This window comes from Oryctolagus cuniculus, chromosome 10, assembly GCF_051225735.1.
Source record: "Oryctolagus cuniculus isolate XC-2025 breed Fujian yellow rabbit chromosome 10, ASM5122573v1, whole genome shotgun sequence".
NCBI classification, from domain to species: domain Eukaryota; kingdom Metazoa; phylum Chordata; class Mammalia; order Lagomorpha; family Leporidae; genus Oryctolagus; species Oryctolagus cuniculus.
In genome coordinates this window covers 66718861-66734946 of record NC_142876.1, presented here as the reverse complement: position 1 = coordinate 66734946, position 16086 = coordinate 66718861, and the positions used below count along the sequence as shown (strand labels likewise).

General features: G+C 42.3%; 1 protein-coding gene across 1 annotated transcript in view; it reads right to left on the bottom strand.

Annotated features, from left to right (window-relative positions):
• Positions 1 to 16086, bottom strand: part of TWSG1 (twisted gastrulation BMP signaling modulator 1) — a 60082-nt gene that overhangs the window by 21630 nt on the left and 22366 nt on the right. Inside the window, exon 3 of the mRNA XM_017344005.4 lies at positions 3884 to 3983. Within this exon, the coding sequence (XP_017199494.4) occupies positions 3884 to 3983 (100 nt within the window). The remainder of the gene's footprint in view (positions 1 to 3883; positions 3984 to 16086) is intronic.

Here is a 16086-nt window from a genome sequence, read left to right as displayed (position 1 = left end):
GCAGAACGTGGAATGTCCTTTATTTTCCATCAGAAAACTGATGGTTTTCTGAAAACACCAGAAACTGACTGGTTTCTGCAAAGAGTCAACAGAATACTAAGAGATGGGGATGAAGGGGAGGAGAAATTGTTCTATAATAAAAGCAACTTAAGAAACCTCACAGCCAAATATAGGGAGTGGACTTTGTTTGACCTTGATTTGAATAAAAACAACTATACAAAAAATTTAGCCCATCAGTGAAGTCTGAGTATGAACTCAGTATTAGATGACATTAAAGGACTACTATTAATTATAATAGGTAAGGCAATGACATTGTGTTATGTAAGAAAAGTCTCTCTTTTTTGGGGATATATAACTAAGATACATTTGGGATGGAGTGAAATTATTTACCTTATAAAACCCCAGCAAATCAAAAAGGTTTGAGGCAGGTAGACAGACATACAGAAAGACAAAGGGAGGATACTAATGCTAGTTCAAATGGGGTAACAGGTAAATAGCAGTTCACTATATTTTTTGTGTACATTTAGATAAGTAACGATGCACACACATAAAAGGGGCTGCAGGTGGAGACCTAGGACTGAAAAGCTACAGAATTTGAGGAATATGTTGGGCAGCAATGATAACAATGATCCATAGTGGCTACTCTGATCTTAAGGGAAAATCAGAAAAGAGAGACAAATCCTCTCATGCAAGGGAACTTGTGGAGAAAGCTTGCTGGACAAAGATGTGCCATTATCCATAGGAGGAGGCAGCAAAGGAAGGCTGGACTCTAATTTGGGTCCTCTCAGAGGCCTGCACCCACCCATGCAAAGTATGGGGACAGTTTCAACTTAGAGCAGCCACAGGTTTGCAGAGGACATCAAGAGAACCTAATTTGGAAGGGAGCTGCCTACAAGGAGGAAGACTGCTATAGAAACAGGATTAGAATTTCTATAAATTTTACCCTAGAAAGGAATATCTAAATTTTATCTTAGGAAGTAAAAAGATTAACTGAAATTAAAGTGAAAGCTAATGTTACATTATGCACTCAACTCAAAGTTTAAAACTGGTCATTCCTTAAAGGTGAATTATATATATATAAAAAAACACAGAGACATGAACACATGTAACTGTTCTTCAATGGGGAAACGGCAGAACACTTTCTCTGGAAGAAGCTGAATGACACTGTTACCATGGTGTGATGATGAAAACACACATAACATGCAACACTCACAAACTCAGACACATACACACATGCACACACACATGATTTTACGAAATGCTAAAAGTGTCTCTGTATACTTTGACATCGTGCTTAAATGCTTGTATATCACGGCTTAATGTAGGTATTTCTCTTTTTTACTTTCATTGTACATATTAAAAGAATTTCATTTAATACCCTAAAATAACACGCAGCTTCTTTTATTTCAGCTGATATAATAAAAAATTACAGCCATTATGAACATAGAGTAAACTGCTCATCTTGGGAGAATAATGCAATAGGAATTCATTTATTTGACAGTCATGTAACATTTGACATTTGATATAATGTCTGTGTCAAACATTACATTAGCATTAAGAGAGTGGGGCAGCAGTCCACAGCAGTTATATTAGGTACATTGTGTCATGTGTTGCTACCAAGATAAATATAAGAGGACAGAAGGAAAGACTTCTGTTCCCTGCTCTCTCAGAATCCCCTAAGAAACAATAAGGTAAAACAAGAAACTGGAGCACTAAACCAGGCAAAATCTCCCTCTCTGGCCACCGTTCACTGTGCAACTGGGGAGGCTCAGGGGCTGGAAGCACCAGGTGTGGCAGAGGCAGGCCCATACTGCAGGTGGTTACACCTTCAGCCACAACTGTGGGGATGGGAAGGCTATTCTCCGGAGATATTAAACCCAAGAAGCCCTGCACTGGGAATGGCAGGAATTGCAGAGGGTAGAGCTGAGGCTGGAAAACACGAGGGGAGTGACGGAAGAAGGCTTGTGGCAGATTGTGCCTGGGGGGGGGGGGGGTCCGTGTGGCAGCAGAGATTCTGGGAGCCCGAGGGGCTGGGACACAATCTGCCACAAGCCTTCTTCCGTCACTCCCCTCGTTCACTGTGGAACCTGGGGAGGCTCAGGGGCTGGAAGCACCAGGTATGGCAGAGGCTGATTTAACTAGGAGTAGTGATAAAACTCTATTTGGAAGTCAAGAGATAAGAGAGTTACATCCTCACCTATCATGACAGGGAATCAACTAATAGTTTCTAGAATATTATTAAGGATAATGGAAGCAACACAACCAGAAGACTTGAAAGAGGTGGAATCTCAGGCACAGGATCAAAGCACTGGACAGAAGTGAGATGGGATTGTGTCAGCACTGTGTGATTTCTTTTCTTTTCTTTTTTATTTTAAGATTTATTTATTCATTTTAAAGGTGAGTTACAGAGAGAGACAGGGAGAAACAGAGAGAGAGAGAGAGAGGGATCTTCCATCTACCCAAATGGCTGCAACAGCCAGGGCTGGGTGAGACTAAAGCCAGGAGCCAGGAGCTTCTTTGGGGTCTCCCATGTGGGTGCAGGGGCCCAAGGACTTGGGCCATCTTCTGCTGCCTTCCCAGGTGCATTAGCAGTGAGCTGGATTGGAAGTGGAGCAGCCAGAACTTGAACCGGCGCCCATATGGGATGCTGGCACTGCAGATGGCAGCTTTACCCGCTACACCACAGCTCTGGACCCTAAAGCATGTCACATATCTCACTTTGATAAAAATAGCAATGAACGGGACCTGAATCGTTGTGCAGGTTAAATTGGTACCTGCAAGAGAGATACAAAAATGGAGGCTCTCTTCCCACACCCCCTCAGTAATTCTGCTTTTCAAATCAACAAATAAATCTTATTGAAAAAATAGCAGTGAATGTATTAATGATCAATATGACAATATCCATGGTTGTTTTTTTTTTTTTTTTTTAGATTTATTTGTTTGTTTCAAAGGCAGAGTTACAGAGAGAGGAGGAAGAAATGGAGAGATATCTTCCATCCCAAATGGCCTCAATGGCCAGGGCTGGGCCAGGTTGAAGCCATGAACCTGGACTTCCATCTGGATCTCCCACATGGACTTGAACCAATGCTCATTTGGCATTCCAGTGTTGCAGACAGTGGCTTACCACACTGGGCCACAGAGCTGGCCCCAATATCCCTATTCTTAAGAATTTGATATACTATTGAAAGAAATATGTAGAACAACAATTACAGCAGCATCCAATCAAGGGCTTATGTACCGGATCTCAGTCAAGTGAAGAAGGCTCTTGAGAAAAGGAGATGATTTGGGTTTAAAAGATGACAAACAGGAGCTGGTGTTGTGGCACAGTGGGTTTAACTGCTGCCTGCAATACCAACATCCCATCTCAGAGCACTGATTTGAGTTCCAGCTGCTCCACTTCAAAGCCAGCTCCCTGTTAAAGTGCCTAGGAAAAAGGTGAAGACTGCCCAAGTACTTGGGGCCCTGCCACCCACTAGGGAGACCAGATGAAGTTACGTGCTCCTGGCTTTGGTCTGGCTCTGTCTGGGCATGCTACCATTTGGTGAGTCAACCAGTGGCTGGAAGAACCCTTTGTCTCCCTGTGTCTCCCTTGTTTTCTATCACTCTGCCTTTCAAAATTCAAAAATTCAACAGTATAAAAAATTTCAAAATAAAAAGTAAAAAATCCTGCCTTGTTCTCCTATTTCTCCTTCACAAGAGCAAGCACTCCAGAATTCCTTCCAGACCTTTTTCTAGAAAAATACACACATGTGAATGCTATTCAGTGCAAGGAAATACAATTACTAATGCAGTTTATACACACATGTGTATCATCCTCTTACAAGTTTTCAAGTCTCTTGGTTGAAGGACTGTGTACGAAGAACTTCACTGCACGTCAACTCACCAACGCAGTCACAGCACTCGTCCCAGAGGGCCCCGAGACACAGCATACACTCCTTACAGCAGGAACAATTCCCTTCACCAGGCCGGCACTGGCAGAGCTCCTAGAGACAATCGAGAGAATGCAAGTTATGATTGTTATTTTTTAAGCAAAAAGGGCCTACAATATTTGCATTTATAGTTACTTGATATAATTTTTTAAAGTATTTATTTATTTGAGAGAGGACGAGAAAGTATGTGCGTACAAGTAGGAGCTCCCACCCACTGGTTCACTCCCCAAATACCCACAATGGCCAGGGCTGAGCTGGGCCTGAACCCAGGAGCCAAGAGCCAGGAACTCAATTTAGGTGTCCCCCAAAGGTAGCAGGAACTCAATTGTGCCATCACTGCTGCCCCTCAAAGTCTGCATCAGCAGAAAGCTACAATCAGGAGCCGGAGCCAGGAACTAAACATAGGTACTCCAACCTAAGTTGTGGGCATCTTAACCACCAGGCCAAATGCCACCCCATATTTTTATTCAACATCATTAACTTTTTGTAAGAATATAAATATTTATAGTATCAAGTAGATTTATTTTCTTTTGGATATATTTAGTGAATGTATACTGGATGCTTTTACTTTATTTTGAAACAAAGAAAACATTTTACTTTATAAGCTATAACTTCAGCCTTATACCAACTCAACAAAATAATTCAGTACAATAACAGATCCTACTTTTCAGCAACTGGACTGACCGTCCAAATAAATCTAAACCAATAGTCAACTTGTAGTGGGAGCTGTGGCTTTCTGATATGTAAAGTATGATTTATTTATTAAAATATTTATTTATTTGAGAGGTACAATTACAGACAGAGAAAGGTCTTCCATCCTCTGGTTCACTCCCCAAATGGCTATAACAGTGGGAGCTGAGCTAATCCACATGGGTTCAGCGGCCCAAGCAGTTGGGCCATCCTCTACTGCTTTCCCAGGCTATATCAGAGAGCTGGATTGGAAGAGGAGCAGCCAGGACATGAACCAGACCCCATATGGGATGCCAGTGCTGCAGGTGGAGGCTTAGCCTGGTACACCACAGCACCGGCCCCGTAAAGTATGAATTAAAGCACCTTTTAAAAATACTATTTTTTGATCATGTGATGTATGAAAACATTGTGTGTGATGTGATAGATTAGCGGGCAGCAGTTACTCCTCTCCCTGTACCTCCTCTCTCTGCAGTGTGACTTTCCAGCTCTTCAAGGGATAAGGTCTATTTCCAGACCCCTTGAATTTTAGGGATCATGAGATTCACTCAGATCAACAGAATTTGGTAGAAGTAACATCATGTCATTTCTGAGTCTAGGCCTCAAAAACCCTTGAGTGTGTCCACTCTTTCTCTATAACTTTGCCCAGTGCTGTGTGAAGCCCAGTATAACCCCACGTTGACAAGTCAGTCCACTTGAAGGCAACCCAAATCAGCCAGCTTCTAACATACCAGCTGCCAATAGCACACATGGGAGTGAGGCCAGCTCTCAGCTAATCCAGGCCCAAAATGCCAACCCACAGAAATAAAGACTAAGTAAGTGAGGATATTTTAAATCACTGAATTTGCGGGTGAGTTGCTGGACAAAATCTAACCAGTATCACCTGCTTTGCGAATGGAGCTCAGGGAATTCCTTCCGCACTGGCCCATCACCTCCATGCCCCAGCTGCCACTCCACAACCTGACCTACACGGATGCTCTACAACCACCAGTGCTCGCTGGGCTCTCCCTATTTAAGAGAGACTACGTAGGAAGAACATTAATATTTTATAACTTCGTCGAAAGTAACTTGGCAAAACTAATTTTACTCTGAGGCTTAGAAGGAACTGCACAGGTCCACCAGACCATCCTGCCATCTAACACTTGAACCTCTTCTATAATACCCCATCACCAAACGGTCATTGTGGTCCACAGTGGATGAGGAATTTAACAATCCCAATACCCTGTCCCAACCTTGTAGCCCTCTAGTAAGTGTTTCCTTATGTTGAACTGAAGTATGATTCCCTGGGGCTGCTTGCCCAATAACAATGTGTCCCCAACAAAGTCATTCTCAATTTTCACACTGGCTACACTAGACTCTTGGACAATCTCTCTACCCTTCTTGGTTACAAACCACCCTTGGTTCCCACAATCCTGGATTTTGGCAGATATGACTTGAACTATATGACCTTTCTTCTCCCAGACTACAAATAATTGGAACAAAGGCAGACTGTAGCTGATCAATCATGTTTTCCCCCAAGATTTCGGAAGTGGGACACAAATGTCTTTTACTCTTGGTTAGGAACGTGCACTGCGGTGTGATGGAAAGCTGGGATTGGAGAGGCCATGTTCGGCCACATATGTAGTCACAGGAGAAGAGCACTGAATAGAGGGAAAAGCCATTTTGCTTCCTTGTAATGATTTAATTCTTGGTTCTAGTCCTTTGAGAGGTCTAGCTGTACTTCTTGTCAGAGATATTCTTACTAATTGGAATAAGCTTTAGTCCCTTTCAACAAAAACACTGCTTAAAACAAAAGAATGCCTTTTACTCCCGTCTGCTCATTTTAGATCAGACACTCCCAATGATTTCTTCCATTGCTACCTATGACTTGATGTTACATTTTATTTTATTTTTAAAATTAATTAATTTATTTGAGAGACAGAGAAAGCTCCTGTCTGCTGGTTTCCTCCCCAAATGCTTTCAACAGCCAGGGCTGGCCCAGGCCAAAGTCAGAAACCAGAAGGTAGGAACTTAATCCAGGTCTCCCACTCGGGTAACAGGAAACCGTCTACTGGAGCCATCCACCACCTGCATCAGCAGAAAGCTAGGATTGGAAGCGGAGCTGAGACTCGGATGTGGAGGTGAGCATTTCAAGCGGCATCTTCACTGCTGGGCCAAACGCCTGCCCCTGGTGTTCATGCTATCACCCTTCAATTAGCATTGTCATTACCTAAAACTGTGGTGATCTTAAATTCTCTCCCTCCTCTTCTTCCAGGGAATAATATAACTGGCAAGAAGCAGAGTAGAACTCTTACCATCTTGATTTTGGGCACTACTTTTTAATATTAAAGTAGCCTAAAATTAGTTTGTTTTTGGTAGAAATATGCTATTAGTACTTATCCTATTTTCACATTATTCCAACAATCAATTTCAGTAAGAATTTAAAAATCTGAGACTTAATCAAACATTACTAATTTACATGCTTTTAAAAATTAATTACTGTTGGGGCTTGTGTTGTGGTGTAGTGGGGTATAAAGCTGCTGTATGCAAAGCCAGCATCCCATATGGGCACCAGTTTGAGACCTGGCTGCTCTACTTCTGATCCAGTTCCCTGCTAATGTGCCTAGGAAACAGTGGAGGATGGCCCAAGTGCTTGGGCCCTTGCTACCTACATGGGAGACCCGGAAGAAGCTCCTAGCTCTTGGTTTCATCCTGGCCCAGCCCCAGCTGTTGTGGCCATTTAGGGAGTGAACTAGTGGATGGAAGATCTCTCCCCACCTTTCTCTGCAGTTCTGTATTTCAAATAAATAAATAAACATTTTTAAAAAGTAATCACTGTTATATAACACTGTTTCTCTAAGTTAATACTACATTTTAAAAATTTAAACATAAAATTTATACCTATTAAATTCATCTTGCTGCATTTCTAGACTACTGGAGTCAGATTATTGCAGCAAAGATTTTAATTCCTTGCTTCTGTCATCTCCAGAAATCCCTTAGCTGTTACACAGCACTTTCAGGAATCAATACTTGTGGTATTTTCTAACTGACTCAGTAGTTGGAGGTTAGTGCAAGTGACCTAATATAAATGAACTATGTTAGTGTTGTGGAATTCTAAACCCAAGCTACACTCCGGTGATACAGGCATTGGGCAAGCAGGAACTTACAGAGAAGTATAAATACTTCATCACAGACTGCAACCCTGATTCAGACAAGCTCAAACTTACCTGGAAATCCAGAAAAGCAGAGTTGCCAAAGCTATACGTTGTGACTTGCTTCTTCATAAAACCTGTCTGTCTTGGGAGTCAGAGAACATTTTAATTTTCTGAATACAGGTTTTTTTCTTTTTTAATCAGAGTTAGGGACACCGAGACTTTATTTTTTGGTTTTATAAAGATTGTCACCGGGGCCAGAGCTGTGGTGTAGTGGGCTAAGCCTCCGCCCGTGGTGCCAGCATCCCATATGGGCACCAGTTGGAGTTTTAGCTACTCTACTTCCGATCCAGCTCCTTGCTAATGTGCCTGAGGAAGCAGCAGAGGATGGCCTGAGTGCTTGGGCCCCTGCACCCATGTGGGGAGACCTGGAAGAAGCTCCTGTTTCCTAGTTTTGGATAGGCCCAGCTCCAGCCATTGCAGCCATTTGGGGAGTGAACCAGAGGATGGAAGACCTTTCTCTCTGTTTCTCCCCTTCTCTGTCATAACTCTACCTCTCAAATTAATAAATAAAATTTTTTAAAAAAAAGTTTTATTGATTTGGAAGACAGAGTTACAGAGAGAGGTAGAGAAAGAGAGAGGGCGGTCTTCTATCCACTAGCCCACTCCCCAAATGGCTGCAACAGCTGGAGTTGAGCGGATCTGAAGCCAGGAGCCCGGAGCCTCCCCTGGATTCCCAATGTGGGTGCAGGGGCCCAAGCACTTGAGCAATTCTCTGCTGCCTTCCTAGGCATATTAGCAGGGAGCTGGATCAGAAATAGAGAGCTGGGACTCGAACAGGTGCCCGTGTGGGATGCCTGCACTGCAGGCCAGGGCCTTAACCTGCTGCTCTGAATGCTGGCTCCAATAAATAAAATCTTTAAAAAAGATTGCCACTTAGTCACAGGAAATAAGCTTCTTTTAAATTTTAGTTAATAGTATACATAGGAAATATCCCTTTATTATCTAAGTTCCTTATAATTAACTATTATTTACACTACCTGGGGAGAAATAAATTGGAAAATTAAAACCAACAAGCCTGTGCAAAAGCTGCTTGAACTTGTCTGGGCTTTCTAGCCTTGAGAATTAAATGTACTTCACAGGAACCTAATAGATGCCTGTTTTGCACCTTCACATGTTGCTCTGATAGGACAACATACTGTAGTATTAGACTTACTGATTTATAATTCATGATAGAACACAAAGTAAAAAGCTATAAGAAGGACAGATATAGATGAAATGACTTCAGGATAATCTTCATTGCTGTACTGTGAAAAAGGTGAAAATCTGGGTTAAGACTGTAATAGAAAAATCACTGCTAGAACTAGTTGGATGCCAACCAACAGTATCCCAACTACTATTTTTGTTTCTTTCTACTTTGCTACTGAAAAGACTAAGACACATTTGTCTTAATAAAACAAAAATGTAATCACATAAATTAAGAAATTTTAGTCATGTGAGTAAGTATACCTTCCAAATATATAAAACATTCTCTATCCTTTATAACTCGGGTCACTACTCTTTTTTTTAAGAGGCTGGGAAAAAAGAAAGGTAAGCTCTAAAACCAACCTTCCATTCAGTATTTATACCTTTCAATTTTCAAAAAAACCACTAGTCACTTTCCAGGAGAAAAATACTATTGCAAGTACAGGCAAGTTTAATAGAAGGCATTTAGGATCTGAAAAAGCTCACTACAATGTAGAAAAGCAAAAATATATGGAAATCATTTGCCTTGTGACTATTGTTTTAAGAAACAAATTGAAACAATGAGGTTCCACATGTAAACAATTATGAATGGCAGCCACACATAACTCACTGGGTAATTCATTCTTTTCTATTCAATCTACATGTCTTCAAACATCACATTGTTGAATACTGTCTGATCGTAAACATACTTGGATATATATACTTCAATTTTTTTTCACAGCAAACAAAAATGTGGTTTGGATGAATGCTTTTAAATATAAAAATATTTGTAAAGTGCTCTGAACTCAAGTATTGAAAATACAAAAGAAAAGCCACTCAAAGTGTAACTAAATCAAGAACTACAGACGATACAAAAATACCCTCATTTAAATCTAACAGAATGTTTTCTTCATGACACCTGAGAAAAAATTTTGCCTTTAGATGTCTCAGGAAGAACATAAGTAAATCTTCTCTAACCAGAAAGGCTAGACTCAAGATAAAAAGAAATGCTTTATAAAAAATGTTAAGGTTTTTTTTTTTTTTCAGATTTATGTATTTTATTTGAAAAGCAGAGTTACACAGAGAGAGGGAGAGACAGAGATCTTCCAGCTGGTGGTTTACTCCCTAAATAGCTGCAACAGCCAGAGCTGGGCTAGGCCAAAGTCAGGAGACAGGAGCTTCCTCTTGGTCTCCAGGTGGATGCAAGAGTCCAAGCACTTGGGTCATCTTCGGCTGCTTCCCCAGGCACATCAGCAGGGAGCTGGACTGGAAGTGGAGCAGCCAGGACTCAAACTGGCACCCATATGGGGTGCTGGCACTGCAGGCAGAGGCTTTACCTGCTATGTCACAGCGCCCATCCCTACTATCTGGATTTTTTTTTTTTAGTCTTTTTAATTAAAGATTTGTTTCTTTATTTGAAATGCTGAGTTACAGAAAGGCAGAGAGAGAGGGAGAGAGAAGTCTTCCATCTGCTGGTTCACTCCCCAAATGGTTGCAATGTCCAGAGCTGGGCCAATCCAAAGCCAAGAGCCAGGAGCTTGTTCCGGGTCTCACATGAGGGTGCAGGGGCCCAAGCACTTGGGCTATCTTCTACTGCTTTCCCAGATCATAGCAGAGAGATAGATTGGAAGAGAAGCGCTGGGACTCGAACCAGCACCCATATGGGATGCTGGCACTGCAGGTGGCAGCTTTACCCATCATGCCACAGGGCCAGGCCCTACTATCTGGATTTTAAAAATAAGCATTCCTGGGACTGGCATCTGGCACAGCAGACATCACTTGGGATGCCCACATTCTGTTTCACGGTGCCTGCGTTTGTGTCTCAGCTCCCATCTGGATTCCAGCATCCTGCTAATCCATATCTGGGGGGCAGCAAGGGGTGCCTCAAACACATCTGCCACCCAGGTAGCAGGCATGTTTTGAGTTCCTGGCTTCTGGCTTCAACTTAGCCCAGTCTTGGCTCCTGAGGGGTTTTAGGGAATGAACCAGTAGATGGAATATCTTTTTCTTTGCCTTGCAAATAACTTAAACTAATTAATTAAAGAAAATTTTTAGGGGCCGGTGCTGTGGCTTAGTAGGTTAAGCCTCCGCCTGTGGTGCCAGCATTTCATATGGGTGCCAGTTCGAGTGCCGGATGCTCCTCTTCTGATCCAGCTCTCTGCTTATGGCCTAGGAAAGCAGAAAAAGATGGCCCAAGTACTTGGGCTCATGTACCTGTGTGGTAGATCTAGAAGAAGCTCCTGGCTCCTGGCTTCAGGTTGGTCCAGCTCTGGCCATGGTGACCATCTGGGGAGTGAACCAGTGGATGGAAGACCTTTCTGTCTGTCTCTCACTCTCTCCATTTGTAACTCTACCTCTTAAATAAATAAATAAAATCTTTAAAATTTTTCTTAAATTTTTTAAAAATAAGCATTTCCTTAGCATAAATATGTCAATATAATTTAATTAGCTGTACATTCATTTCTTAAACTTAACATTTTGTTATTTTGAGATCACATTTTTTGAGATTCAATTTATTTGGCCAGCACCGCGACTTACTAGGCTAATCCTCCACCTGCAGCGCTGGCACCCCAGGTTCTAGTCCTGGTTGGGGTGCCGGTTCTGTCCCGGTTGCTCCTCTTCCAGTCTAGCTCTCTGCTGTGGCCCGGGAGGGCAGTGGAGGATGGCCCGAGTCCTTGGGCCCTGCACCTGCATGGGAGACCAGGAGGAAGCACCTGGCTCCTGGCTTCAGATTGGCACAGTGCACCAGCTGTGGCAGCCATTTGTGGGGTGAACCAATGGAAGGAAGACCTTTCTCTTGTCTCTCTCATACTGTCTAACTCTGCCTGTAAAAAAAAAAAAAAAAAAAAAAAGAAGATTCTATTTATTTGAAAGGTAAAGTTGCAGAGAGAAGGAGAAACAGAGATCTTCCATCAGTTGGTTCACCCCTAAGTGGCTGCAATGTTTTGGGCCGGACAGAAGCCAGGCACTCCATATAGGTCTCCCACAAGGGTGGAGGGGCCAAACTCATCTTCTACTGCTTTTCCAGGTGAATTGGCAGAGAGCTGTAACAGAAGTGGAGCAGCTGGGGCTTGAACAGGTGCTCATGTGGGATGCCAGTGTTACAGGTGGCAGCTTAACCAGCTGCATCACAGTGCACACCTGAGATCACATATTTTAATTTGCATTATAGTCACAGGCTTAATGGCTCTACTAAATAAGGAATTCAACAAATAAAAGGTCTAAAAGATCATACTCCAGCAGGAAAACAGGCAAGGGCTATAAATAATAACCAAATGAGATTGTACTTTCACTTAAAAAATTTTTAATTTTACTGCAGAGAGAAAGAGTAAAAGAGACAGATATAGAGGCAAAGAGATGTCCTTTCTGCTGGTTCACTCTCCAAATGTCCAGGAGATAGGAATTCAGCCAGGTCTTCCACATGGGGGGCAGAGACCCAACTACTCGAGCCATCACTTGCTGCCTTCTAAGATGTGCATTAGCACTAAGCTGGAACTGGAAGTGGATCTGGGACTGAAACCCAGATTCAGGTGTTTTCAGATTCAGGTGTTTTCACTGCTGTAACAAATGCCCACCCCAATCAGCTATATATCCTATGGGCCAAAATTCAGAAACAGTCCTTCTTAATTCTTCTACATCTTCTACTTTCTCAGTGTTTTTTTTTTTTTTAAGATTTACTTTTTATTTATCTATTTATTTTAAAAGCAAAATGATGGAGAGATAGGGAGATCTTCCATCCACTAGTTCACTCTCCAAATGCCAACAGCCAGGGATAGGCCAGGCCCAGGCCATGAGCCAGGAATTCCATCCAGCTGTCCCATGTAGATGGCAGGGACCCAACTACTTAGGGCCATCCTCTGCTGCCTCCCTGAGCGTGCAATAGCAGGAAGCCGACTGGAAGCATGGAATAGCGAGAATGAAGCTGACTGGCAACATGGAGTAGCCAGGACTCAAACTGGCACTCCAATATGGGATATGAGCATTCCAACTGGTGGTTTAACCCAGTGCACCAGCACATCAGTCTCCCTTTCTCAGTTTTTAGCACCACCATCAAAACTCTGTTAGCTTCCATTTTTCATTATTTCAAAGTCTCCACTCCTAAAATAGAAAATACAGGGTGAAATTTGGTATTTTTCTTTGGACAGGGCTATTTATGTTTTACTAACTTCATAATGACTAAACTTGGATACTGCTCAGCTAAATGGAACATGTGATCAAAACCTAACAGAAAGTTCACAGAAATGCAAAATAAAGACTAACTCAATGCTTCTCATTAGCTACTGCCACCACCTCCCCCAAAGTTCCTAAGTGGCTTCTACTGAACACTAACAGACACTGTGCTAAGTGTTTTGTATACATTATCTTCCTTCTCAAAACGCCCCTAGAGTAAGGCAGCTATTGTCCTCATTGTTTTCTTTTTTTTTGTTTTTAATATTTATTTGAAAGAGTTACACAAAGAGAGGAGAGAGAGAGAGAGAGAGAGAGAGAGAGAGAGAGAGAGGTCCTCCATCCCTAGTTCACTCCCCAGTTGGCTGCAACAGCCGAGCTGCGCTGATCCGAAGCCAGGAGGCAGGAGCTTCTCCTGGTCTCCCACGAAGGTGCAGGGACCCAAGCACTTGGGCCATCTTCTACTGCTTTCCCAGGCCATAGCTGAGAGCTGGATTGGAAGTGGAGCAGCTGGATCTTGAACCGGAGTCCATATGGGATGCCACGCTTCAGACCAGGGTGTTAAGCTGCTGCGCCACAGTGCTGGCCCCATCCCCATTTTTTTTAAATGAAGTTATGAAATTTATATGATATCATTTAAGTAGGAAGAGGCTGGGATTTGAACTATTTTGGTTAGATAATCCTTTTATTAAACATTGAAATGAGAAATACATAAAGTTTATTTCTCATTAATTTAGCATTTCAATAATTATAGTTATTAATCTTTCTTAAAGAGAATGAGCCAATAATTAAATTTAGATACTCCTTGGGTTGTTCAGTCAAAAGTATTATTACATCTTTCACTCTCATTACCAAAACACTTAGAAGTGCTATTGCCCAAGTTTAATCACTGTTTGTAAAGGTAAAATAGGTAGTATTCACTAAGAGTTGCAAAACCAGTGACTTGGAATTCAATACTTCATTCTTTGTTGCTTCAGCCAGGAAATGACTATCATCCGATTCCTTGCTCTGCTTGTCTCACAAGAGAAAGTGTGAAGGCTGAGAACAAGTGGTTTGGTGACTCCTCTGAATGCACACAACTGTGGCTTTGACACCAGCTGTGCTGACTCAAGGCTTTTTCTATCAACCTTGCTCTTGCTTGTTACAGCCAAGGTATTATGGAATATGACATATGTTTATGTGTGAACTACTAACCTAGATGTTCTTAAAGTTTGGCAATCACAATGTTCAATAATTTTATGATGGTAAAAAAGTCAAAACTTTATATTGAATGGAAAACAAATTAATACATTTAGCCTATTCTCAATTGACAAGCATGAATATTTAGAGATAATTTGGAAAGCTGTTTGAAAAGCTTAAGTGGGGATAGGCATTTGCTATGGTAAAGACATGGGTTAAGTTGGCTGCTTCTGGAGCTGGCATCGTGGCTTAGCAGGTTAGGGCACCACTTGCAACATAGTTTGAGTCCTGGCTGTTCTGCTTCTGATCCAGTTCCCTACTAATGCACCTGGAAGGCAGCAGAGGATGGCCCAAGTACTTGGGCCCCTGCCACCCATGTGGGAGACCAATATTGAGTTCCTGGTTCCTGGCTTTGGCATGGCTCAGTCCTGCCTGTTGTGGCCATTTGGGAGTGAAACAGGCAGATGGAAGATCTCTCCCTCTCTGTCACATCCCATATTTGAGTGTCTGGGTTCAACTCTTGGCTCTGGCTCCTTACATCAACTTCCTGCTAATGTAGACCCTAGGAGGCAGCAGTGATGGCTGTTTCTGCCACTCACGTAGGGGACATGAATTGAATTCACAGCTGTTGGCTTCAGCCCCATTGGCCACTGCAGATATTTAGGGAGTGAACCAGTAGATGGGAACACTCTGTCTCCTAAATAAATATACATAAAATTATTTTCTTAAAGTTTATATAAAATGGTAGGGTCAAAAGTTTTGGGGAAGAAGCTAATCATTTAAAATGTATTTTACTACATTTGTATTAGGGAAAATCTTGAATGTGACAGAAAGTGTCGAAGTTTTAAATGCCAGAAGATAAGAGGTTTTTTTAAAAAAATATTTCTTTCATTTATTTGAAAGGCAGAGTCACAGAGGGACAGGGAGAGACAGAAAGAGAGAGAGATCCTCCATCTGCCGGCCCATTCCCAAAATGGCCAGAATGGCCAGGGCTAGGCCAGATTGAAACCAGGAGCCAAGAACCTCCCCAGGTCCTCTGTGTGGGTACAAGGACCCAAGGACTGGAGCCATCCTCCACTGCTCTCCCAGGCCACCAGCAGGGAGCTGGATAGGAAGTGGAGCAGCTGGAACCCAAACAAGCGCCCACATGGAATGCCAGAATGGAAGATGGTGGCCTTACTTGCTACGCCAGAACACCGACCCCAACAGAGATTTTTTTTAATAACAATTTAAATCAATTTTAATGAGAAAATCTATGCTATGTACAACTAACATTCCAGTGAGATCTTAATTCCCTATGCAAAATAAAGAATTTATTTGACTTCTTAAGACCCAATTTAATTGTACAATAAGAAAAGATACTCAAAAATACAGAGGTTCTTAGACATTAAGTTAAGCAAAAACTGTAAGCATTTTTTTTTTTTAAAGACTTATTTATTTGAAAGGCAGAGTGAGAGAGAGAGAGAGAGAAGTAGCCTGTCTCCTGGTTCACTCCCAAGATGGCCTCAACTAGGCTGATCTGAAGCCAGGAGCCTGGAGTTTCCTCCAGGTCTCCCATGTGGGTGCAGGGGCCCAAGAACTCGGGCCATCTTCCACTGCTTTCCCAGGCCATAGCAGAGAGCTGGATTGGAAGTGGAGCAGCCAGGACTCAAGCCGGCACCTGCTAGCACTGCAGGCAGCAGCTTTACTCACTACACCACAGCGCCAGCCCCTGCAAACTTTAAGTATTTATACTATCTTGATAAAAAAAAAAAAAAAAAAAGAATGTA